The sequence below is a fragment of the Cibotium barometz genome, chromosome 62, assembly GCF_041138505.1.
Source record: "Cibotium barometz isolate CiBa-2024 chromosome 62, ASM4113850v1, whole genome shotgun sequence".
NCBI lineage: Eukaryota > Viridiplantae > Streptophyta > Polypodiopsida > Cyatheales > Cibotiaceae > Cibotium > Cibotium barometz.
Genome location: NC_141107.1, coordinates 21,159,005 through 21,185,089, shown reverse-complemented (window position 1 = coordinate 21,185,089; position 26,085 = coordinate 21,159,005). Strand labels below are relative to the sequence as shown.

Genomic DNA, 26,085 nt, shown 5'->3' with positions numbered 1-26,085 from the left:
AAATGTCCAAAAGCATGATGCCCTCCTGGAGTCCTCCAGCCCATCATAGAGCACACAGGAGCATGGACACGGTTGCCTATTGTGCTCACGTGCCAAAAGTCAGCATTTTGTACTCGAACTAAGTCACACGTGCGTGATCTATTTTCCATTTTTTCATGCTTTTTTGCGGATATAAAATTTCTGTCTTTTCCACCACCCTCCTTTTCTGCTTCACTTTTTCATGCATTTTGCGCACGGCCGCGGGGCCCTCCATTCTCCCTTCTCTTTCGCCATTCCTCTCTCTCTCTATAGACCCTTTCCTTTGGAATTCCTTTGAAAATTCATCTCCTTTCTTCACCCCCCCTCCCCTTCTCCTTGCCATTTCGCCATAGCCTAGCTTAATTAGCTCAGACTAAGCCATCGCCGAGGTCCATCTCTGCCTCCTTCGTAACACCATTTTTCTCCTCCTTCCTTCTCTCCTCTGCTTCGCTCTCTATAGCCACGGCCATCCATCATCGCCATAGTCAATTTCTCTCCTTCTCCTACAGGCATTCTCATCTTTGTCTGCTCCCTTCGCTTTGTTCGCCATAGCCATTTCCTCCTTCAAGCTCATCAGAGAAGAGCCGCTTCTTCCATGGCCGTCCTCGATACTTCTTCCTCCGTAGCCCACGGAGCCTTTCCTACGCGCGATCTAGATCACGATCAGCACCAATCGCACCTGCAGCAGCAGAGGCCAACCTCACCGTCTGCGAGGGTTTCTTCTTCTTCGCCTCTAGAGCAGCAGCAGAAGGTCGATCGAAACCCTAATTTGGAGATTGGGAACCGTAATTTGGAGGATGGGAACCTTGATTGCGAGAATGGGAACGGGAACCCTAATTTTGAGAGCGGGAGCTTCACGGCTGGGTCGTCTTCTTCGGAGGGAGGGCAGGAGAACGGGTTCCATCGCGACAGCATGCCGGAGCTGGAGGATCTCTTCTCGAAGCTTAACCCCGACGCCAAGGAGTTTGTGCCCCCTTCCCACAGCGATGACGCCTCTGAAATCTCCGCTGCAAACGGCACGAAAGCCAACAACAACCGCAAGGTGAATCCCTTTTTCCTCCCAATTCCCTCGCTCTCTCTCTCTCTCTCTCTCTCTCTCTCTCTCTCTCTCTCATCACATCAGATGTTAATTCTTCACCTTACCTTGCTTCTCCCTTTCTTGGTTAAACAATTGTTTTTGATAATCCTTATCAATCTATGATGACGATGATGTTTCTCTATGCAAATAATTATGATTAGCTATAAAAAAATGGTTGTGATTATGTTGAGAACCAAAAAACTGCATTCCTCTATGCGAAGGATCAACCATGTTTGGCACCAAACCTGCATCCATTTCTGCAAAAGATTGTGATTAATCCAAACGATTTACGATATCATTTTTCGCCTTAAAATCTTTGATCCCCCCTTCCTCCACACCCTCCGCCCAAAAAAAGGGATAAAAACCTTAATTTTTCTCATCAATCTGAAGAATCATGATGTCCAAAGTTGGCCTTGCTTAGGTTCTAGATTTGCATAGCATACATGCATGGTCCTTTTGATGTGGGGATGTCATAGCACGTAGTCCATGGCACATGCTATGCACGATGGAATCGATGGTTTTGTTAAGTTTGGGAAATAACCTGAACAATTTATCGGTATGTATAGAAGAAAAATGGCTATCCCACCAAGCAGCGACGCACTAACAGCAGATCACTTAGAGCACAACGGGATGACAGTATTCGAAGGACGGTTTATGTGTCTGATATTGATCAACAGGTGAGAGGCAGTTACCAAACCCCACCTTCCTAAATTGCCATGTATAGGCTTGAGTTCTGGAGGGCATGTTGGCAAGTAATAGCCTTTACCAAATTTTCTGGTAACATTTTTTTGAGGAACTGAATTGGGCTCTTTAAATTTACATGAACTTGCTTGCAGGTCACAGAAGAGCACCTTGCAGCTCTCTTTCTCACTTGTGGTCAGGTACTCTTGCCGTAGCCCCCTTTGTTCCATTTTTAATACTTCAGAAACTGTAATTGGACTTTTTTGTAGCCAAATTACGTCTGTACAGGTTGTGGATTGCCGTGTCTGTGGAGACCCAAACTCTGTTCTTCGATTTGCATTCGTGGAGTTCACAGATGAGGGTACGCATTGCTTGTAATTTTGGGTCTTTCGATGTGGGTGGACTGAAAGCATTTGAATTCTCATTAGACTTGTGAAACTCTGTAAGGCTGCTAAATTGGTGGTAGTTTTTTTTCAGAGGGTGCTTGTAGAGCACTGTCTCTTGCTGGGACTATGTTGGGCTTTTACCCTGTGAGAGTGTTACCCTCTAAAACGGCAATAATACCAGTGAATCCAACATTTTTACCCCAGGTATGTGTTAGGGACTAGCCAATTGCAAGCCATGCGTCTATGTCTAACACATGGTTTTTGAGACCGGTTCTGAAGCATGTCATGTTTCCTATGCAGTCTGAGGATGAGCGTGAGATGTGTGCACGAACAATTTATTGCACAAATATTGATAAGAAGGTGATTTTATTTTAGTGAAGTCCACATATTTCCTAGCTGCTTTGCAATCTGGTTATGGGTTTTTAAAACTTCTTGTTGCAGGTATCTCAGGCAGAAGTTAAGCTTTTCTTTGAAACTTTATGCGGCGAGGTATCTTTCCAGATTTGTTAGCAATGCCTCAAGTGAGAGGAGGTTATCAGTACACACCTGCATCTGACAATGCTTCCACTTCTTGATACAGGTTGCACGACTGAGGCTCCTTGGTGATTATCGTCATTCAACACGCATTGCATTTGTTGAATTTATCATGGTACTTATCCAAGAAACAAGTTCATTTTAACAAGGACATAATGAGTACTGAGCTTGGATGTGTTTTTATACAAGGCTGTACATAGCAGATGTTAGTTGAAGCTTGGAATTAGTGCTGAATCTAACACCACTCCACTCCATTCCACTCCACTCCACTCCTCCCCCATCTCCATCCCCATCCCAATCCCCATCCCCATCCTACCCTTCCCCTTCCCCTCCCTCTCCCTCTCCCTCTCCCCCACCCTCCTCCTCTTCCTGTTCAATAGTGGATGCTTTTGGTCAACTCCAGTTTTGCTACTGATACTCTAGGTTTTCCTGACCCACCCTAAGTCTAGCCAAGCAAACTCTAGCTTGTCCATACTGCCAAAGCTTGTAGAAGTATGTCCCATTCATGTTTTTGATTACCCTAACAGGATTATTTACTGATCTGACAGGTAGTGATGCACTAGGGTAGATTAGTTCTGGCATGTGATGGGAGGTTCCTGAGCTTTGAGGCAAAGATTCATCAGACTCTGCAGGTTGGGAAAGGATTGAGCAACCTGGACACCAGGGCAGCCAATAAATAGTTATAGAAGACATAGGTAGCTCAAGTGAAGGTTTGGGTAGCATTTTAGGGGATATTTCTGATTTCATCTCAGGCCAAGTGCCTAGGCCAGCTATTGGTTGGGCACCCAAAAGGCCCCAATATGAAGACAAAAGGGGCGTTTTTATCAAAAGATGCTCCCTCTGGTGTTGGCCGACAGGGTGTACCTTAGGATATGAAGCAGAGGCTGAAGCAAGTTGAGAAGAAGTGACCGAAACTCTTTCAAGAACTTTGGTTTTTTTCCTGTTACAACTTACAAAGGTGATCAGTGATATGAACGTGGAGTTGAAGTTACCAAGGAATGCATAACTATTTTCATGTATCTCTACTCCGGAACAACATTGGGACTTTGCATGGAATTGGCTGGGTGTACCTCAGGATATGAAGCAAACACTAAAACAAGGGTGATTGACTGTCCCAGAAGCTGCAGAATAATGTCCACATGGCACCCTAGGACAATGGTGTATGTGACATCCCCTCCTGCTTAAACTTGTTGGTAGGATTTGGACTGCTTCAAGTTAATTTGCCAGTAGTGATGGATACTGCTCAAAGAAGTCCTTGTCAAACCACATCGCTTCGTGGGTACCTTGGTCTTTGAACGTGTGTCACCCACTTGTGTCTGTGAGAAACCCTAACAATGTACATGGAATCTTGTATCAAGAATCTTGAAGATAAATATAACTTGGACATGTTGTCTGACCTAGCATGGCAGGCTTCATGATTAGACATGAGTTCTTATTCCAGAGGAACCCATGAATGGACATGCTTCCATCCATAAGTGGGGAAGTATGATTGGACATGATTCCATCCCTGAGTGGGGAAGTATGATTGGCCATGGACATACTTCCATCCCTAAGTGGGAAAGTGTGATTAGACATCCTTTATAAAGCATGATGGACTATGCACTCTTACCTTTATGGGGGAGAGTATAGATGGATACAAAGTGTATTGAACGGATGGTATTCACCTTAGGCACATGCACATTAAGTTGCTAGTACATAGTGACACACTGGCATGATCGTCAGTGCAGCATTTGTGCAGGAGTAGAACCTTTTTTAGGATTATTTGTCATACACCGTGACCCCATTGTGAGCCCTCAGTCCAAGGACAGTCAAGCACAAGCTACGTAGGTCAATCTTTGAGCTTTAGAGGTCAATCAGATGTCAGTCCTCTTAACCCACTTGGAGAAAAGCATCATTCAGAATGTCAGCCTTAGCATTAGTTGCATGTGTAAGGCATGTCTAGGACCATTGCATTAGAAGGGGCCAGCCCTAAGGCCAGCCCTAAGGCCAGCCCCAACTTGGGCTAGCCTTGCAAAGGCATCCAAGGCCTTTGCCAAGCAGTCGGCCATCAGCCGACAGGTGTGCTACAGCCCGACCAGTATCTTGTGGGGCAGTCGACTGGGCATATGAGCATTAAATGTGCAGCCGACTGTGCATGATACCAGTCGTGGGCATTTCTTGCAGCCGACAGGGTCTTGTACAAACTGACAGGCATTTATCAGGTCGTGGGAGATTTTTGCATCAGCCGACAGCCTCTTGAGACAGCCTACTGCTGACCAGATGAGGTATAAAAGCATTGCCTCAGCCCACGTAAATCCATTCCAGTATTCTCAGCAAATCATATTCAGTTTGCAGCATCCAAGCACTCCCGGCTAAGAAGGAAGATACTCTTCACATTCAGCCATCATATGTGCAGTCTACAGCTTTCTGGACTGAGAGATGCAATCCTCATGGGTCCGCATAAATCTGTATGTATCAACTCAAGGGGAACGGTGGCTCTCCTGGCCGCCTTCTTTGGAAAAGATGCTTGATGTTGCTTCCCCCTGAGGTAGGAGACACATTACCCGATATTAGGCAAGCCCTCGATCATTTTTTTGCGGAAGGCTTGCCGCAAGGCCTCATGATGAAGATGTCCAAGTCTAGCATGCCAGAGATCACCCGTGGGAGGGGAGGGAAGAGAGGAGGGAGCATCAAGCTTGTAGAGACCGTGGTCTGCATACCCTTCGCAAAGAACTGTACCTGTCTTCGGATGAAGGATAGTAACTGAATCTGTGGTGAACTCCACTTTTGTGCCAAGACTGCACAATTCTTGCACAGAAAGAAGGTGAAATCCAAGATCTGGAACATAAAGAATAGAAGAAGTAAACTTTCCTCCATGCCTGTCAGGAACTAAGGACATGGTGCCTTCACCACAAATAGGGATGGTGGATTTGTCCCCCATGGCAACTTTCCCGAGACGTTTCTTTAGATCACTGATCAAGTCATGTCGTGCTTTGTAGCACCACTATCCACAATCCACTCCATAGGTGCAGAAGCTGAGAGGGAAATCTCTGGAGTAGTAGTAGTAGTAGTAGAAGGAAGCTCCTCAAGATGCGTCGGCAGGGGAGGCTAAGGAGCTGAAACCGTGGCCTTTCTTCTTGTTGTCTGCCGCCCTCTTTCTGCACTCCTGATAAAGATGTCCATCCTTTTGACAGTAGTCGCACTTCTTAGGCGACGATGAGGTGGACTTGCCTTTGTCCTTGGACTCGGGCTGAGAGTGATTACCTGTTGATGTGCTCCCTCATGGTCTTGGATTTTGAAGAGTCCAATTTGTTGAGTTGTACCACAAGAGAAGCTCGCATTTTTGCAGTTGAGAAAGAGGAAAGAATGAGCAAGAGCATTGAGCTTGTTCCATATGAGGTCTTCCTTCTTTCGGTCTTCCACGTTGTCGTCGTTGAGATCTGCTTCAGCCGGATTCGGTCGAGGAGCTGTGAGAATCTTTGCCAAATCTTAAGTCTCGAGAATAGACTCGTCGAAATTTGTCCCGTCCACATGCTGTCCTTCAGGGAAAATGGGTAAAGATGGCAGCTTGAACTCCAAAGAAAACATTGTCCCCCCTATGAAGCAATTGTTTGCTGAAAATTCAGGTGTAGGAGAGGTTTCTGACACAAGGATGGCTGGAAAACAGCAGTACAAGGCTGGAAATCAGCAATGCAACGCTGAAATTCAGTGATCATATGTTGGCAAATCAGCTAGGATGTCACGTGCATCCCACACTTGGATGCCACGTAGACATATCTATACAAGGAGGTGCAGGACCTGGGTTGGAAAACTGGTCCCATGTGAGCCCAGTCTGGGACGAGTCAGCCAAGGTTCCACTCCATTCGTCCGAGGTCAGGTGTGCATTGTCCAGCACATGCGTCCAAGGTCAAATTTGCATTGTCTTGCACATGAAACCATGCCAGTCCGCGTTGTGAGTCTGCCTCTGGAATGATGTCAGTTGCTCTATGTGTTGGTATGTGGCTAGATGCCAGACTGCTGTGTAGGTTGCATGTAGAAGGGGACATTGTCACCAGGAGGTGAAACTTTTTGCAGTTGTTTTCCTTATTTACATTTCTTTGTAAATATATATTTTTCTTTTCTTTCTCTTTGGTTGCTGTTGCTTTCCCCCGGGATCTCTTGGAAGGGCTTGGGCCATTGCAATGTCAGAATGGGTCAGCCACTGGGACTTTGGACCAATGGTTGGCTAAGCCTGAGACCTGCACTGAAAGATGAATGACAGTGTCCAGGACATGGGCATTGAAAGATGAATGACAGTGTCCAGGACATGGGCATTGAAAGATGGACAGTGTCCAGGACATGGGCATTGAAAGATGAAGGACAGTGTTCAGAACATGGGCACTGAAAGATGAATGAAAGTGTCCAGGACATGGCCACTGAATGAGGGTATAGGCCAGTTTACATTAGTAAGTGGCCGCCACCGAAATATGAATGTATCTTGAATTCTAAGCAAATTCTGAAGTGACCATAGTGGTCAAAGATGGTCAGGAGACCAAAAGGAATGCAGATGACATCATCCCTAAAATTTAGGGAACTGCTATTTTTGGCAGTGTCGGAATTGAAAAGTGTTCGCGTCAATTTGTGCGGAATGTCAAGGGGACCAAAAGCTGACAAAGGACTGTTGTGAAAATGTGAACCAGTCAGGAGATTTTTAGCCTGGAAGATTGCATGTGGAAAAGGCTTAAAAATGTGCCAAGTGTCAAATTTTGGTACATTTTCCTCATTGAGAAGAGGGAAGCGTGGGAAATTGGGAAAGGAGACTCATTTGCAGCCATCGTGGTGTTTTGTTGCAGGAAAAACCAGCATTCGTGGTGCACTCCCTTGCCCTACAACTCAGGAATTGAGGGTTGAGCTTGCTCCCCACAGCCTCTCTCTTTCTTTCTCTCTCTTGCAGACTATGGAAATGCTTTCATCAGATAAAATCAGGTACAATTGTGTGAATTTCATGCTTATATGCAAAGGCTAGTTGCCTCCTTGAACCAGGTGTAGTTGGTTCCTACACCAAAGCAGGCACAGAAGAGGGTAATAACCTCTTCAAAACAATGCTGTTTCAGCATTGTTTAGGTGTTGTTTTTGGGCTGTTATGTTGCCCGGTTGATGCCAAAATGCAGAAGGACTTTGCTTTAGTCCTCCAGGACAGTATAAGGGTTAGGGCTGAAAACAGAGCTGAAAACAGGTCTGTGCAGAAAATTACAGCAAGCTGAATTGTGATGTTTTGGACTCCATTGGGTAGCTTGATGCCTATGGAAGTGAGCCTGTCAGTTGGGATTCATTCTGAGATGTTATGGAACAGTTTTATTGCAGTTATGCTGGCAAATTTCTCCTAGAATTTGTAAAATTCAGCTGATGCAAGTAGAGTGCTTTGTTGCACTTGTGCTTTGTAATTTCCAACCTTTTAACAATAAAGAAATACCGCAAGGGGCGCCGGACTTCGGGGCCAATGTGTTGTTGAGCGAGGGAGCGAGGATTCTGTGAATGTGTGTCTCAGTAAGTCTAGGTTATTTGTGAATGAATTACCGCTTTATGTGTCCATAGACCGGTTTTATGGTTCCATTGCCGGGATAGGGTCCTCTTTTCTGCAAGAGCCCGGACACGGATTGGATTGGGTGAACAGGAGACACACATAGTAAGGTACAACTGATTACAGGTGAGAAAGAGTACGGTCTCTTTCTGGATACAGGTTCCCTTAAACTTTCAGTTGACAGTATGACAGACAAAGGGAAAGGCAAGCTCCCTGCCGAAGAGAGTTCCTCTTCTACTCACAGACAGCATATAGAGGTGACAGGTGCCCAGGTGTCAGCCTCTGCTCGGATGGAGCCAGTAGTACAGCCAGCCTTGTTAGAGGAAGAACAGGAACAAGAGGATTTATTTCATGCGCAGCTCCTGAGCATGGTTGGTACCTTTGAACAGTTGGTGAAGAATCCCAGGATGAAGAGGTATTTGCAGTCAAGGACAGGGGATTCCCAGGCTGAATCATCTCAGCATGCAGTTGAGAGGGCACAGGAACAAATGCCAAGGATGCCACAGCATGTAGAGCAGACACCAGTAGTGGCAGCTGATCCAGTGCGGCATGTTACACAGGCACAGGTACATGCATTTAATGGTCAGGAAAGTAATGTGCAAAGGGTCATGCCGACCATTCCTCCATTCGTTGCTTTCCAGCCTGGCTATTTTGGTGGTGGATCTGTTTTCCAGGCCATGGCTAGACCGCCCACAGTTTTGCCAGGATTGATGTCAAGAGGGTCACCAGGAATGATGCCTATGGAAGCTGTGAACCCTCTTTATGCCAATATAGGTGTGCAGCCCGGATTTCAAACTTATTTTAGTCCAGCTTTGGGGCCCGCAGCACCTGTCAGTGTGGCTGAATTTTCTCAACCTAGTGGACAAAGAGCAGTAAGGACTGATGCAGAAAAGGTGCAAAAGGATTACAAAGAAGGAGGTCAAGCAGTAAAGTTTGAGACTTTCAGTGGGATGCAAGACAAATTGAAAGCGGTGACTTTCATTCAGCAGTTTGATGCAGCATACACTGGGGGTAACTTTACAGAGTCTTCTAAGGTGCGGAAGGCTGCTACTTTCTTGAAAGGCAATGCATTGCAGTGGTGGACTTCAATGTTGATGCAAGGACAAGCACCTGCTACATGGGTTCAGTTTAAGCAGCAATTCTCTTTTGCATGGCTTACAAATACTTTTGAAGTGGATGTTATGATAGCATGGCACAAACTTGATGCAGCCAACTGTGTAAATTTGGAAGAGTATAATAAGAAGTTTTGGGATGCACTCTTGCCAGTAACTTCTTACAGGACAGTGCCATTGTCAGAGCAAATAGAAAAGTATTGTTGTGGTTTGCCCAAAGAAATCAGGGATTATTGCATTAAGACCAATGTTTCTAATATGACTCAGCTCATTGAGAATGCAAACATGGCTAATGCATTGCTACAGGGAGGTTCACGTGGCTTTAAGAGCACAGTAAACAAGGAACCTCAGGGCAAACAGGAACCACTTATGAAGAGGGATTTCCCACCTAGACCATTCTATAGAAAGAAGCCATTTGAGAAGAAGACTTGGCAGTCACAGCCTCAGAAAAGTGCTGGTCAAGGCAAAGGACAGAAGAGGCCACTCTATGGCAAGTCATTTGAAGAGAGAAAGGCATTGATGCAAGCTGGGAAATGTTTCATTTGTGAACAGAAAGGGCATATGGCTGCAAAATGTCCACAACAGCCAGCAAAAGATGCCGAGGATAAAGAAGGGCCATTCAAGAAGAAGACAATGCCGAGTGCAGGATTGGTACCTGACATGGTTGGTGACCAGCCATGTGATAATGCTACAGAATTGTGCAGAGCATGGGGTAAAATCAGAGATGCTACAGTGCTGATTTTCTTTGACCCTGGTGCTCGAGCCAACTTTATTTCACCGGCATTGGCAGCCAAGTTGGGAATTCGTGCTGAAGAGATGGGACCAGTTGGACAGGCTGATTTGGCATGCCCTGGGCATTCAGTTCCTGTCACTCCTATACTTGGCAAACTTCGCATGCATATACAGAGTTACGTGGACACAGAGGAGTTTCTTATCATGCCCTTGGAAGGATGTGATGTCTTGTTGGGAATTCCATGGTGTCATAGGAAACATGCAGTGTTGGATGCTTTCAACAGGAAAATCACAATTGTACATAGGGACAAGACTCATGTTTTGGATGTGAAGCTGAAAGGAGAGTCTGTCCCAGTCATTTCTGCTTCTGCTATAACTTCAGTAATGAAAAATCATCTTTCTGCGTACTTGGTTTTTGCAAAGCAAGTGAATCAAGTTGAAACTGATTTGTCTACACTAGACGAAGGTAGAAAAGCTTTCTTGGATACGTTCAGAGACTGCTTTTCAGAATCTTTACCAGGAGAGTTACCCCCTGAGAGGCCAGAGGATCATGCCATAGATCTTATTCCAGGGTCTAGTCCGCCCAATAGGCCACCGTACAGGGTTAGTGCAGCCCAGCAGAAAGAGATTATGACACAGGTTAATGAGCTGTTAGAGAAGGGACTAATTCAGCCCAGTAGCTCCCCGTTTTGTTCACCTGTGTTACTAGTACAAAAGAAAGATGGTTCATGGCGAATGTGTATTGACTACAGAGCCTTGAACAAGAACACGATCAAGAATAGATTTCCGATTCCGCGCATAGATGATATTCTTGATCGTTTGCAAGGAGCACAAATGTTTAGCAGGATAGATTTGAAGAGTGGGTACCATCAGATTAGAATCAGACCCGAGGATGTGCACAAGACCGCATTTCGCACTACATTTGGTCTCTATGAGTTCTTAGTCATGCCCTTTGGATTGACAAATGCTCCTGCCACATTTAACAGAATGATGGACAGAATTTTCCGTCCCTACAGAAGTTTTGTGGGCACATTCTTTGATGACATGATAGTCTATTCAAAGAGCGAAGAGGAGCACAGAGACCATCTGACAGCAATCTTTAATGAGCTGAAACACAACAGATTGCTCATTAATGGCAAGAAGAGTGAATTCTTTCTGAAAGAAATTCACTTCCTTGGGCACATTGTATCAAAAGATGGTGTCACAATGGATCCTGCTAAGATTGAAGCAATCGTTTCATGGCCAGATTTACAGACTGTGCATGATGTTCGCAGTTTTCTTGGCCTATGCTCTTACTACCGCAGATTTGTAAGGCATTTTGCAGAGATTGCTTCACCATTACATGCGCTTGAAAAGAAGACAATAAAAGGCAATGGACAGATAAAGAGAAATCAGCATTTAGATGCCTGAAACAGAAAATGACTACAGATCCTGTGTTGACATTGCCAGATTTGTCTAAATCATTTGTTGTGCAGTGTGATGCATGTGGGAACAGCATTGGTGCTGTCTTAATGCAGAATGGCCGAGTCGTGGCATATGAGAGTAGAATACTCTCTGACACTGAGAAGAACTATCAGATTTATGAGAAAGAGCTGTTAGCTGTGATCCATGCACTTACCAGTTGGAAACACTATTTACTTGGTGCTGATTTTGTTGTGCAAACGGATCATCAGACGCTCAGATACTTTCTCACACAGGCAAAGTTGTCAGAGAAACACATGCGCTGGGCAAATTTTCTGTCAATGTTCCATTTTCAGATAGTGCATGTGGAAGGCAAGAAGAATGTGGTTGCAGATGCATTGTCTCGCAAACCACAAGTGTCAGCTGTTTCTATTTCTTATCACCAAGAATTGGATGATATGAAAGAGCAGTATGCCAGTGATGAAGATTTTTCCAGAATCTATGAGCAGCTAATGAATAATCAACATCATGATCACTATGTTCTGAAAGACGGCTTTCTCATGATGCATGGAAAGCTATGTGTGACTAAGCAGTTAAGGCCGAAAGTAATGCTAGAAAGTCATGCTCCACCGTATGCTGGACATCGAGGCATTGATGCTACAGTGAAAGCGGTTGAGACTTTCTTTTATTGGCCAGCTTTGAGACGTGATCTTGATGCTTATGTCAGATCTTGCCTAGTATGCCAGAAGGTCAAGTTTGATAGACAGAAGGCACCTGGGTTATTGCAACCACTGCCTATTCCAGAGAGACCATGGGAAAGTATTGCCATGGACTTCATTTTTGATCTTCCAAGGACAACGACAGGGAATGATGGAATCTGGACTATAATATGTAGATTCAGTAAGCAGGCACACTTCATTCCTGTTAGAAAGAAGATAAAGCCTGAGCACATGGTAAAGGTTTTCATGCAGAATATCTTTAAATACCATGGTATGCCACAGTCTATTGTCAGTGATAGAGACCCAAGGATGACTAGCTTGTTTTGGAAAGCATTGTTTGAGAATATGGGCACAACCTTGAAATTCTCATCTTCTTTTCATCCTCAAACTGATGGGCAGTCTGAAGAGGCTAACTCTACTGTCTTGGATCTGCTGAAATGTTATGTATCAGAACATAAGGCAGCTTGGGAGCATTATTTGCCACTAGTAGAGTATGCTTACAACAATACAGTGCATTCCTCTACTGGCAAGGCGCCTTTTGAAATTGTTGAAGGTGGCAAGAAAGTACCATTCTGCAGACAAAGGATAAGATACTTGAAGCAGATCGGTATGTTGAGGGATGGCAAGAAGCGTATAAGAAGGTCAAATATGCCTTGGAAAAGTCACAAGCTAAGCAGAAAAGAGCTGCTGACATGCATCGTCGAGAGCTCTTGTTTAAAGAGAATGACTGGGTCTTATTGCGCTTTGAAAAAGCACGACTGAGAAAAAGAAAGGGCAAGGAACGTTTATTTCCTAAGCTGAGTATGCGATATTATGGTCCTTTCCAAGTCTCAGAGAAGATAAGTGATGTAGCATACAGGCTGAAATTGCCAGAAACATGGAAGATACATAATGCATTTCATGTGAGCCTTTTGAGGCCTTTTATTGGCAATGTGCCAGAAGATATAGTGCCAGAGGAACAGCCTGAAGTGGAGGAATTGGATGAAATTCTAGTTCCTGAGCAGATTCTGGCCCATAAAGACAGAAAAGTGAAAGGACAAGTTGCAAGAAGGTACTTGGTGAAATTCAGAAATTATTCACCAATGGATGCTAAATGGATGGATGAGGTTGAACTGGCTGATTCACCTCAGTTGATGCAACTTTACAAGGAAGCCTTCATGTTAGAACCTGCAATGTACAGTTTTGACATTTGTTGTCAATGACTTAATCAATGAATGAACTTTCAGTGCTTTGAAGTTGTATCTGTTACGCTTCAAATGAATGATTTACATGTTGTGACACTAATAGTACAACATATATGCTATCGCCCTGTGTTGCATCCGGAAACATGTATTTGAAAGGCTTGAACCTGCGATGGCACAAATGGTAGTGGGGAATTCCTATCATCGCCCCGTGTCATCCGTTGGCAGGAGATACATGCGATGACACTAATCACATGGGGAATCTTGTGATCGTCCTGTGTCATCCGTTTGCATGTGGACTTGCAATCGAGGTCGCTTGCTTCTTTCAAGAGGGGGGTATGTCACCAGGAGGTGAAACTTTTTGCAGTTGTTTTCCTTATTTACATTTCTTTGTAAATATATATTTTTCTTTTCTTTCTCTTTGGTTGCTGTTGCTTTCCCCCGGGATCTCTTGGAAGGGCTTGGGCCATTGCAATGTCAGAATGGGTCAGCCACTGGGACTTTGGACCAATGGTTGGCTAAGCCTGAGACCTGCACTGAAAGATGAATGACAGTGTCCAGGACATGGGCATTGAAAGATGAATGACAGTGTCCAGGACATGGGCATTGAAAGATGGACAGTGTCCAGGACATGGGCATTGAAAGATGAAGGACAGTGTTCAGAACATGGGCACTGAAAGATGAATGAAAGTGTCCAGGACATGGCCACTGAATGAGGGTATAGGCCAGTTTACATTAGTAAGTGGCCGCCACCGAAATATGAATGTATCTTGAATTCTAAGCAAATTCTGAAGTGACCATAGTGGTCAAAGATGGTCAGGAGACCAAAAGGAATGCAGATGACATCATCCCTAAAATTTAGGGAACTGCTATTTTTGGCAGTGTCGGAATTGAAAAGTGTTCGCGTCAATTTGTGCGGAATGTCAAGGGGACCAAAAGCTGACAAAGGACTGTTGTGAAAATGTGAACCAGTCAGGAGATTTTTAGCCTGGAAGATTGCATGTGGAAAAGGCTTAAAAATGTGCCAAGTGTCAAATTTTGGTACATTTTCCTCATTGAGAAGAGGGAAGCGTGGGAAATTGGGAAAGGAGACTCATTTGCAGCCATTGTGGTGTTTTGTTGCAGGAAAAACCAGCATTCGTGGTGCACTCCCTTGCCCTACAACTCAGGAATTGAGGGTTGAGCTTGCTCCCCACAGCCTCTCTCTTTCTTTCTCTCTCTTGCAGACTATGGAAATGCTTTCATCAGATAAAATCAGGTACAATTGTGTGAATTTCATGCTTATATGCAAAGGCTAGTTGCCTCCTTGAACCAGGTGTAGTTGGTTCCTACACCAAAGCAGGCACAGAAGAGGGTAATAACCTCTTCAAAACAATGCTGTTTCAGCACTGTTTAGGTGCTGTTTTTGGGCTGTTATGTTGCCCGGTTGATGCCAAAATGCAGAAGGACTTTGCTTTAGTCCTCCAGGACAGTATAAGGGTTATTTTGGGCTGAAAACAGAGCTGAAAACAGGTCTGTGCAGAAAATTACAGCAAGCTGAATTGTGATGTTTTGGACTCCATTGGGTAGCTTGATGCCTATGGAAGTGAGCCTGTCAGTTGGGATTCATTCTGAGATGTTATGGAACAGTTTTACTGCAGTTATGCTGGCAAATTTCTCCTAGAATTTGTAAAATTCAGCTGATGCAAGTAGAGTGCTTTGTTGCACTTGTGCTTTGTAATTTCCAACCTTTTAACAATAAAGAAATACCGCAAGGGGCGCCGGACTTCGGGGCCAATGTGTTGTTGAGCGAGGGAGCGAGGATTCTGTGAATGTGTATCTCAGTAAGTCCAGGTTATTTGTGAATGAATTACCGCTTTATGTGTCCATAGACCGGTTTTAGACATCCATTAGTGCTACCCCAGAAAAGGGATTATACCCCATGTTTGGGCAGGGGGTAGGCCTTAGGCCACCCCAAGGGGCCCATGGTTCTTGCCCACCAGCCCAGGAGGGGCTGGGCAGGCTGTCGGCCAGCCCAAGAGGGCTTGGCCAGGCAGCCGACTTGCTTTTGGGCTAGCCCAACTAGTTGGCTAGCCCAAGGGCAGCCTGGACTGCAGGCGGCCAGTGCCCAGGGGCTGCCCAGCAGCCTGCGCTGGTCTGGACAGCAGGACAGTCCAGCAGTCTAGTGTGAACACGTGGGACTTTTCAGCATTTAATGCTAATTAAACAAGTCGTGGAGGGAAAAAGCAACCAGCCGACCAGCATCTTCTGGGGGTATAAATACCCAAGGCATAAAATCAATTCGTTCATCTCATAATTCACAAAGTGCTGGAGCTAACTCAAGGGCCAGGACAGCCAAGGAGTAGCTAACGCAAAGGGTGAAGGATTGAAGGTCAAGGGTAGAGGATTCTCCTCAGCCAAGAAGGTTCAGGTTCAGTCTTTTATTTTCAGATTTGCATCATTCTAATAAAAGCAAATACACCATCTGTGGTGGGGGTCCTACAGAGGGTAGTCAAGACCCAATACTGTGTCCTCTTCTCCCTCTATCTCTCTCTAATTTTCAGTACATCTACATTTAGTTTTGTGCGTTATTTTCGTCGCGACAAGTGTGCTATTTCTGAGCATTGAAGCTACCGATCTCCCCCAAAGCGTACGCATGTTACAGTGGTATTAGAGCCTACTTCAAGTGTAAAGATTCAGCAGGAAACACGGTGACAGTGGTATCAGAGCCTACCTCTCGAAGGGTCACGACCTCAGCCGGGCTCGATGCATGCATTGGAGATCCAACAACGTGAAGACGAAGCCATGCGACGCATGGAACATGAGCGACACCAGCGGCTTCCTCAAATCATTTTCCCGAGAAAATGAATTTCAGTAAGTATAATGGTAAACTCGACCCCACAACTCTTTATTCATGGTTGCATCAATTTGAAGCTTACTTTGCCGCAATTAGAAAAAATGATACTGACAGGGTGATCTTAGCTAGTTGGTACCTGGAAGGTGAGGCCATTCCTTGGTGGACTCAGTGGGCTAATGCGCACACCAGATTAGGTATGGTAGCTTATGTTTGGGACAAGTTTGTCGGCGACCTTAAAGCAGCGGTTTCTATCGCCCCATTACCTTGAGCGACTCAAAGACGAGTTTAGGGGAGCGCGCCAGAATGTGCAACCAATCCTTCAATTTGCCAACAAAATTTCGAACTTATGTTTGCAATCAGGCTTATTTGATACGGACAAGAAAGGGCAATTCCTGTGTGGCCTTGACACGCAAATCCAGTGGGAGGTGCATATTTTTAGGCTAGCGACCTTCGAAGATGCACTCTCGCTTGCGCAGAGTGCTGAAATGAAGTACAATGGTGGAAAGCCCAAGACTTCCCAGCCGACTACTCCCAAGGCTACCACCTTGGGGGGAAAAGGCCAGAACCAGATGGGGTCTTCCCCAAGACAGAGCACGAGAGCTTCTGGCTCCAAGAACTCGACCAATGCGTCCAAGCTTACTCCAGACCAGAAAGCAGAGGCAGGCAAGACCGGTGGCAAGTTGAGTGCTGAGGAGATTGCTTAGTACAACGAGGAGGGTAGGTGTTTGTTTTGTTATACAAAAGGACACACTTCTCGGGAGTTTCCTAAAGAAGACTACCGCTTCAAAGACCGCCGCCTCAGGCTCCACGGCTTCAGTGGTGAGCCCAGCTCCCACACAGACACCAGTGGTTATCCCTAGTTCTTCAAATCCCAATGCTTCAATTGGAGCAATCGTTAGCCGGGAGCTCGAAGATAAGCAAAAGGGCGCTGACCAGGAGTATGAGCGCAATGAATTGCTCGACCTTTGGCTACATAGGTGGCCAGAGAGTTGTTGTCTTGTTTGACAGCGGCAGCACGGAGGACGTGGTCACGGAATAGACCGCTCGGCGTGCCCGTTTCGTCTTGACTTCGGTGGACAAGCAAGTTGAGGGTTTTAGCACATGCATGACAACGAGCATCAAGTATGAAGCTTTAGGTGCTAAGTTAGTTATTCAAGGCATAGAGTTTGTGTGTGATTTTATGGTTGCCCCTCTTGTAGGAGCAGACATAATATTGGGCATTCAGTGGTTTCACAAGTTCCTTCCTGATGTCAAGTGGGACAAGTACACTTTCCAGATGGGCATTCAGTGGTTTCACAAGTTCCTTCCTGATGTCAAGTGGGACAAGCACACTTTCTAGATTAGTCAGAATGTGTCAAACGACCCAGTGACCATTAAGTGTGAGCTAGGAATTTTGAACTTTTCGCTCATAAGCCACTTGCACGCTAAATGAGCAATCAGGAAAGGCACACATTGTGCGATAATATACATCCAGACTGTCCAGTGCTTTCGAGAAGTATTTGGCTCTCCATGAAAAGTTCCAGAAGATTTTTCTTCGGGACAATCTCCCTCCCCAGCTCCACCCATCCAAATCGGAGGACCACAAGATTGATCTCCTCCCAGGCTCGGAACCCCCGAGCAAGATTCCATATCGCCTTTCAAAGGCAATGGAATCGGAGTTGGACCGCCTTTTCCAAGGATTGTTGCAATCTGGCTTCACCACCTCAGCGTGTCGCCATTTGCAGCATGGATCCTGTTTGTCAACAAGAAAGATGGGTCTTCTCGTTTGTGTGTCGATTATCGTGTACTCAATAAGCTGACTATCAAGAGTAGATTCTCGATGCATTGAATAGATCATATTCCCGAGAGACTGAATGGGGCTAAGGTGTTCTCGAAACTTAATTTAAAGAGTGGGTACCACCAGGTGAGGATTGTTGAGAGAGACATCCCCAAGACAGCCTTCCATACGAAACGGGCCCACTATGAATTTGTGGTCATGCCTTTTGGCTTGACGAACGCCCTAGCCACATTCAACCGCATGATGATGTGGGTGTTTTGGGAATTGATTGGAAAGTGTGTGTTCATATTTTTGGACGACATACCGTATTTTCAGCTACGGTTGAGCAGCATGACATTGATGTGGAGGAAGTCCTAAAGTTGTTGGAAACCAACGAGCTCTACGTCAATGAGAAGTCAGAATTTTATTTGTTCGAGATTCATTACCTTGGATATATAATTAGTGCAGAAGGCATTCGACTTGATCCGGCCAAGGTGGCCGAGATTGTTAATTGGGAAGTACCACAGATTGCATATGGCCTCAGATCCTTTGTGGGTATATGCCAAGCATACTTGACCCACATAGACAAGTTTTTTGACCTCTCGGCGGATCTCACCGATTTGTTAAAGGGTGTCAAGACAAGAAGGCAACGGATTCGAATGACTCCACGAGCGTTGGAGGCATTCAAGAACCTCAAGGTGGCTTTTGCCATGTCTAGCACTTGCCTCGTGGGACGAGCCATTCCAGGTGATCACCGGTGCGAGTAACATCGCAATTGGAGGTATATTACAATAGAACGGTCATCCAATAGCTTACATGTCTCGTAAGTTACTGCCCGTAGAAAAGAATTACTCGGTCTACGATCGGGAACTCCTCGTAGTTATACAGGCCTTGAAACATTGGAAACATTTTCTTTATGGCCGTCCCAGTCTGGGACATGTTAGGCACGAGCTACGTAGTTCAGTCTCCCATCCTTAGATAGTCCCTTAACCCACTTGGAGAACAAGCATTTACGTCATCTAAGGATTAGGGCATGTTAATAGTTGCATATACAAAGCATATTACAGCATGTAGAAGCATAAGTACATGGGCTAGTCCATGGGATCAGCATGGCATGGGCTTATGGGCCAGCCCATGGGGGAGCCCCTAAGACCCAGTTGGCAGCCCTTCATGGGCCGAGAAACCCTGTCCCTGCCGGCCAGGTAAGCCCAGGAGTTCAAGAGATTCCTTTGCCTTCATTCTCTCCACTATTCTTTCCCAAATTATCTCCTAGAATGTAGGGTCGAAAGTGGCTACCCTTGGCATCTACTTTGTGGTGAATGTGATCATGGTTATTATTACCAAGATTCTTTTACAAATGACCTTTGGTATTTTGAACTTTTGCTCACTCTTTAATTGATGGGGATAGGCTGCCCGATCCGATAAGTGGCATGGGCTTTAATTGGGCTGGATGACGATGCTTGCCACATCGTCTGACCACCCAGTGCAGACTGGGTGCCCACACTCTAGCATGGCTATGGGCCAATTGAGTGGGAGGCGGGTACCGACGAAAAAGCAAGCACCCTCATAGTCTCGAACAAGAAACAATGCATAAGCGCTTGCATATTAAAAAAACAAGAGCAATCAACACAGGAAGAAAAGTGCTTCTCTAAAGCCTTTAAAAAAGAAGAAGATAACCTAACATATAATTGTAAATGCAGCGCTTCTCTTTCCCACAACAAAACAATAATTCCTTTAGGATGTGTTTATACAGTGATGAGTGAATGGTTTCAATTAGATGCTAGGATGCTTAGGGATGCCAGGACACTTACGGATGGTCTCATGACAGGCTACACATTGAAGAGTAAGTGGTAGATGCATCTTTGTTGAAGTATGATAGGTGGCTCTTCTGTATAGTATAGTTGTCTCTAGTACAATGCCATTCTTGCATTCCTGCCTTATTTTTTTGTATTACAGTTTATGGTTCTTAACCATAGTATGGTTGGCTGTAAAACCTTGATTCTAAAATGGTTTTAGATGCAAGATTCTAAGAGCAGATTCAAGCTATGTTTCATTAAGTATTTACATTGCTTTTCTGCAGGCTGAGAGTGCTATAGCTGCTTTGAACTGCAGTGGTGCTATATTGGGTTCTCTTCCAATCAGGTACATTATATCCGTAGGCCCCCTTGATTATTAGTTTCATGTACCTATTCAAGATACAAAAAGAAAAGATTTTTGACATTCAAAGCTTTTGAGGGCCTTCACTGACAAATCACACCCATAAAAAAGGAAGATGTCACCCGCACCACCTATGTGATGGGCAGGTGATCCGTCTATAAAGACCCTGATACATCAAAGATGATATTTCGCTGGCTATAAGATTTTGTTGAGGCATTAATGCATTGTATGTTTTTCCTACAGAGTCAGCCCATCTAAAACTCCAGTGAGACCCTGCATGGCAAGACCATTTTTTATCTAATTCACAAGCAAAAAAAAAGAATCATTCTGGAACTCAGATGGCCATGAATGCCATCTCTAAGGTGCTGGACTTTCACAACTATTCTGAGTTCTCTCCGTCAATTCATATGATGTGGACTAGGTGTACTTTAGTTGCCTTGAGATTATAGAGAGAGAGACGGAGAGTGGCAAGACAAGCAAAAGTGACCAAAAGTTACACAGGACTTAGCAAGATTGCCATCTCCTCCTGCATTCTCCTCCTTTTTTGAGTAAGTTATGGATTTTTCAATTCATTTTACGACCAGAGCACACTTCCTCTTTAAGGATGTCCCTCAAACACATGGTTTTTTCAGAAAATTTCCTCTGCAAATTTAGTTGCTTTTTGGCCTCAGCGGGCTCTTTCTAGGAAAAGCTACCAGGATGTTTAAGAAAAGCATCAGCTACCACAATCATGGGATTTTTGTGCACGTCTCCTTTATATGAAGAGCAGAAAGAGCTCTGGTTTGTGATCTTTGACAATAATGGATTGTTGCCAAAGGGCACCTTGGTTTTAATTCTTATCACTGTTGATACCAAAATGTGGCAGGGAGTTTTGTTTATTATGGAATAATCTTTGCCCTTTGGGAGATTATAGAAGTATACTCTCTCTCTCTCACATGTGCATGCGCTGTTGTCTACTGAATGGTCTCAGGTTCGAATTTGCAGCATGCTGTCTATGATCATTACCACTCCTTCTGGCCCACCTTTTGTGCATGTGCAATTTAACTGTTTTGTTGCTACTGTTGGGGTAGGCCTCCCCACTGGTCCCACTCTATTGGTCACGAAGCCACTTGCTCAGGGGCATATATATGCAGGACATATGTGGCCACCAAACTTTTAGTACACCATCTTTCCCTTTCCCATTTTCTTCCCCCCTTTTTATGCATGCATATAGCAACTGTGAAAGTTGGTAACGGTTTTGCGAAAAGTAAGAGGGTTTTAGTGGCTTCTTAGTGTAGCTAAGAGCTTTAATTTAACTAAATAAGGAAAGCTTTTCTATGTATGTGTGTGCAATGTAAAGGCATGGAAGACCCATTCTTGTTTCTCCAAGTATGCATTCGGATCACATAACATTGAAACAGTTCAACTCAATATGTTTTGTAGGGTTGATATTTGTCAACGCGTTCCCATGTTTAGTGATGTCATGGTAAGAGATAATCTTGATGTAGATTTGTTTGTCTAATGGATTGAAAAACCCTTTGTAAATAGTATCATCTTATTTTTGAATCTCTGTCATCACCATCTTTGGAGTTCATAGTTTTGGCAATGCTTTTCTGTTTTATTTCAAAGCTTTGTTCAGAATTGAGTGGGCTTCATGGTTTTGTGACCAGCACTTAGCTTGAGTGGAGTATGGCATTCACAACAAAAATCTTAAATTTGAAATAATCTATCTAGTTTCATTACTACGTGACATCATGCATTTGCCATTAGTGCCATTTAAGCACTACTAGTTTAGGGAGTGGTGCCTCGGATCTGGCATTGTTTCCATTTAAGCTATTTTACCATTCTTGCTAGTAGTAGGTAAATATTACATCCTTAATAAAAGCTAGCTCTAATATGAATCTCAATATGCAAGAATGTTCAAAAATTTCGTTGGTATGCTGAGTACGAAGCCTTGTAATTCGAAGTGAATGTGGTGTTCCTTCTTGTAAGCATTGGTCAAGGAAGTACTAAAATCCCTTGAATATCAATTATTAATGATAGTGGGAAACAAGGCATGTTATTTTTTCCCTATTATTAAAAACATCCAAGTAAAAGATGGCATTGATTTCTTTCCAAGATCAAAATTTAAGGCTTTTAATAAGAGAAGGTTGTACTATAAGACCTTTGGCCTTCCCATGGATTGTGCCCTCATTTAAACAAAAAGTAGTCTCCGTGTGTCAAACACACGTGTCTTGGGGGGGTGGGTATGTTTCCATCCCCCATCAGAATAGGGTTCATTCTCTTATTGGCTCTTTTACCTGGTTTGAATGGGCTCTAGGTTGAAGTTGACCAACCTTACCCCAAACGTTGACATGCCTCCCTATTTTGGCCACAAGCAATGAAAGTCACATTTGCAAGCATGAAGAGTATTCTTTAAGTGCACAAGACATGGTGTCCGAAGTAATATTTGAAGAGCTATTTCTTTGGTTTTACAGAGCATTTGATAGTAGAAAGGCATCCAAATATCATTGCGAACAAGTGTTATGGAAATGGTCATAAAAAATTTGAACTTACTGAAAACAATCTCATCATAAAGCTCGATCACATCTACAATGGAGAAGATCTTGTATCAAAGTATGGAAGAAGTGTTTTGCAAGAGTTAGAACAATTGTGCTTTTGGGTTTAAATTCTCTCCTCCATTAAAAATCATATTACTTAGTTGTGCACTTACATAAACGATTTTGGTTCGTGAAGTGGCAACTTTTTTTACATTTATAATCAAGAAGTGCAATGTTCGATGTAAAGATTGAAGATATTTCTCGTGACTGACCATGGATTGTGCCCTCATTTAAACAAAAAGTAGTCTCCGTGTGTCAAACACACGTGTCTTGGGGGGGTGGGGTATGTTTCCATCCCCCATCAGAATAGGGTTCATTCTCTTATTGGCTCTTTTACTTGGTTTGAATGGGCTCTAGGTTGAAGTTGACCTACCTTACCCCAAACGTTGACATGCCTCCCTATTTTGGCCACAAGCAATGAAAGTCACATTTGCAAGCATGAAGAGCATTCTTTAAGTGCACAAGACATGGTGTCCGAAGTAATATTTGAGGAGCCATTTCTTTGGTTTTACAGAGCATTTGATAGTAGAAAGGCATCCAAATATCATTGCGAACAAGTGTTATGGAAATGGTCATAAAAAATTTGAACTTACTGAAAACAATCTCATCATAAAGCTCGATCACATCTACAATGGAGAAGATCTTGTATCAAAGTATGGAAGAAGTGTTTTGCAAGAGTTAGAACAATTGTGCTTTTGGGTTTAAATTCTCTCCTTCATTAAGAATCATATTACTTAGTTGTGCACTTCCATAAACGATTTTGGTTCGTGAAGTGGCAACTTTTTTGACATTTATAATCAAGAAGCGCAACGTTCGATGTAAAGATTGAAGATATTTCTCGTGATAGTGAGATGCTTAAAACAAACTAAAAAAACATTTTCATCATTTTGAGAAAGTTCTTCACTCATGAGACACACATTTGCAACCATTTCTTATGTGTTGAGACACCGAATCTTTCTTACCTCAAGTGACATTGACATCTTCACTTGTTGGGTTTGCTTCTCTCTTCTTTCTTTTTGAAACTATTCATGAGAAACAAAGAAAAAAATAATTGTTTTTTCATTGGAAATAATCTTGTGTGTTTTTTCTTCATAATTAAGATGTGTCACTCCAAGAAGTGCAAATAATCCCCTCAAGGTCATTGTAGAATTTTGTTTGTGGAAAGGAAGCGTGTAAGTTTAATGAGGTGTCATGTGTATCCAATTCTGGTTGACAAACTCGAATGGTGCATCTTGCACAAAGTTGTCAAAGTACTCATCAAGATTTGATGATCCTCTTGAAGGAGCTCAAAAATTTTCTTCTAGAGAGACTTCATGATTAAAAACTCATTCTTCTAGAGAGACTTCATGACATGAAAACATATTAACTTATTCTTTCCCTTTGCTTTGAAAGATGTGTCCATTAAGCTAATGTCATAGTTTCCCTCTAGGCTTGAGGATAGATTTTGGGGGTTGGGGTATTTTGTTGCACTTGAACGATAGGCCCTACACCATGTGGGGGTGAGGGACAAGAAATGAGGAACTTGTTGCACATCAAGGATGTGGGGTTTATGAAGCAACACATCAAGGAGGCTAGGAGATGGCACCGTCAAGAGAGAAGAAGTGCGGAACTTGTTGCACATCAAGGAGGTGGTACCATCAAGAACACATCATGAAGGCATCACTTGCTTGATAAAGCATGCATACCACATGCATGTTACATAATATGAAAATAAATAACCACTTTTGTTTTTTGTTTATAATATACCTAGCAAGTATCCTTTGATCCACCCATTTCTCACCCCTTTTATCCACTTGTATGCATATCTATAACCTCATCACCTATACATTTAAATAAGGGGGGCTTGAAATTCAAAATCTAAACATGTACACATACATGGGGGTAAACAACTACGTTTATGTTAGTATATCTTCAATGCCCGCCTCTCAGCATGTATCTCACATTGATGTATGGTGCACATTTGTACGGCTCCCATTATGAGGAGAAGGCATTGGTGCATATATCTTTAGTGGGAACCCCATCCTAGATGTTGGATGGAGGTACGTGTTGTTGAGAGATAAAGTGGGATAAGGCTAGAAAGCCTATATCAATGCAATAGAATTGAGTGTTGAGTGTGCATTCTCTCTCTCTCTCTCTCTCTCTCTCTCTCTCTCTCTCTCTTATGGAGTTCTAAGTGTGGTATAATCCACCTTAATTATGTTTCTTAATCTATCTATGTCTATCACCCAGTGATCAATCCCATTTTAGGATTGTTTAACATGGTATTAGAGCTTGGGTGGGCTCTTGGTTATGGTGAATATTTATGTATAGTTTTTCTTGGTTATGAGTTCTTTTATTAAGCATTATTTTCAGTTATTATGGAAAAAAATTATGCACACTCATATTATCATTTGGATTTGCATTTTTGAGGATTTAAGAGAGATTTGGAGATGCCGATCTCAATTTTGAGAGGAGATTTGCAATAAGGAGGTTGCATAGAAGCTGCTCTAGAGAGTTGCAAATGGGAGTTTTGCAACATGGAAAGGCTACTCATCATCAAAGAAGGTGAAAATGGAGATTTTAGCAAGTATGAAGGCTATGGAGTCTTCGGTGTCAACAAGGAAGCTGCAAAGAAGTTTGTGGAGGTAATTTGTGAAGTTTTGTCTCAATGTTTTTGGTTATTGAGCATGGGAGAATGCTCTTATGGAGATGCATGCTTGTCAAGATAATGGCAAGTGAGATGGTGGACTCATTGGAATTCACATGTGTGTGCATCAAGAAGAGGATGCACTTGTGAAATTGCTCAAACAAGGTTGAGCATGTGAATTCTTTCACTTGGAACAAAGTATGGTTGAGTGCTTCAAGAAGGGAAGCACAATGGTAGTGTACAAAAGGGTGCACAATTGGAAGCTTGGACAACAAATTTGTGAAAAGAGAGTGGACTCTCTAATCACTTATGGTAGTGAAGGCCATAGTGACCTTAAGAGCTTCGACACAAAGGCTATTGGAGCTTGACTCTCAACTAAGGAGAAGATCAAGAAGTTTATAGAAAAATGAAAGGCTTTGAGAAGCCTTGGGAGCTTATGGAGCTAAGTCCTAAATGAAGGACTTTGAAGAAGGCAACCGGTTGCTTTATAAAGGTCTCAGAAGACCTTAGAGACCTTAGAAGCTCATGGAAGAGCTTGTTTCCTAGTTGAAGGACATGGAGTACAACCAATGGCAGAGAGAGACAGCTACAAAGAAGGGCCACAAGAGAGCAACATCCGGTAGAACCTAGCAGTAGAGAGACAATAGCTATGGAGAGCTGTTGATGAGAAAGAAGGAAGTAGCAAAAGCAGACTCAAAGTAACAAATCTGGCCGCAACAAAAGGCATCTCAGCGCCATCACATATCTTTA

At 43.6% G+C, this 26,085-nt stretch overlaps 1 protein-coding gene and 1 pseudogene across 4 annotated transcripts; both read left to right on the top strand.

The window, feature by feature from the left end:
• The first annotated feature begins 321 nt into the window (after positions 1-321).
• LOC147604238 (polyadenylate-binding protein-interacting protein 8-like) lies at positions 322-20,966 on the top strand. Of its 4 annotated transcripts, none has more exons than XM_086795175.1 (10): positions 322-1,060; positions 1,663-1,773; positions 1,933-1,977; positions 2,066-2,138; positions 2,255-2,367; positions 2,464-2,523; positions 2,605-2,652; positions 2,744-2,812; positions 20,054-20,115; positions 20,374-20,966. In XM_086795175.1, exons 1-10 carry the CDS (start codon positions 614-616, stop codon positions 20,429-20,431), a joined length of 1,086 nt encoding a protein of 361 aa, XP_086651301.1. In that variant the 5' UTR covers positions 322-613; the 3' UTR covers positions 20,432-20,966. The 4 variants fall into 4 exon arrangements, 3 of the variants coding, with proteins under 3 accessions (XP_086651301.1, XP_086651302.1, XP_086651303.1); XM_086795176.1 differs by having other exon boundaries at positions 323-1,060; positions 1,666-1,773; XR_015265401.1 differs by having other exon boundaries at positions 328-1,060; positions 2,744-2,765; positions 20,374-20,482.
• On the top strand, positions 8,464-11,416 carry LOC147604239 (uncharacterized; annotated as a pseudogene).
• Positions 20,967-26,085: the final 5,119 nt, after the last annotated feature.

Excerpts from the sequence above, each read along its gene's own strand:
- LOC147604238 (XM_086795175.1), top strand. The coding sequence starts at position 614 with ATGGCCGTCCTCGATACTTCTTCCTCCGTAGCCCACGGAGCCTTTCCT. Across the intron at positions 2,139-2,254 it reads CGTGGAGTTCACAGATGAGG|AGGGTGCTTGTAGAGCACTG; the intron begins GTACGCATTGCT and ends GTTTTTTTTCAG. Across the intron at positions 20,116-20,373 it reads TTGGGTTCTCTTCCAATCAG|AGTCAGCCCATCTAAAACTC; the intron begins GTACATTATATC and ends TTTTTCCTACAG.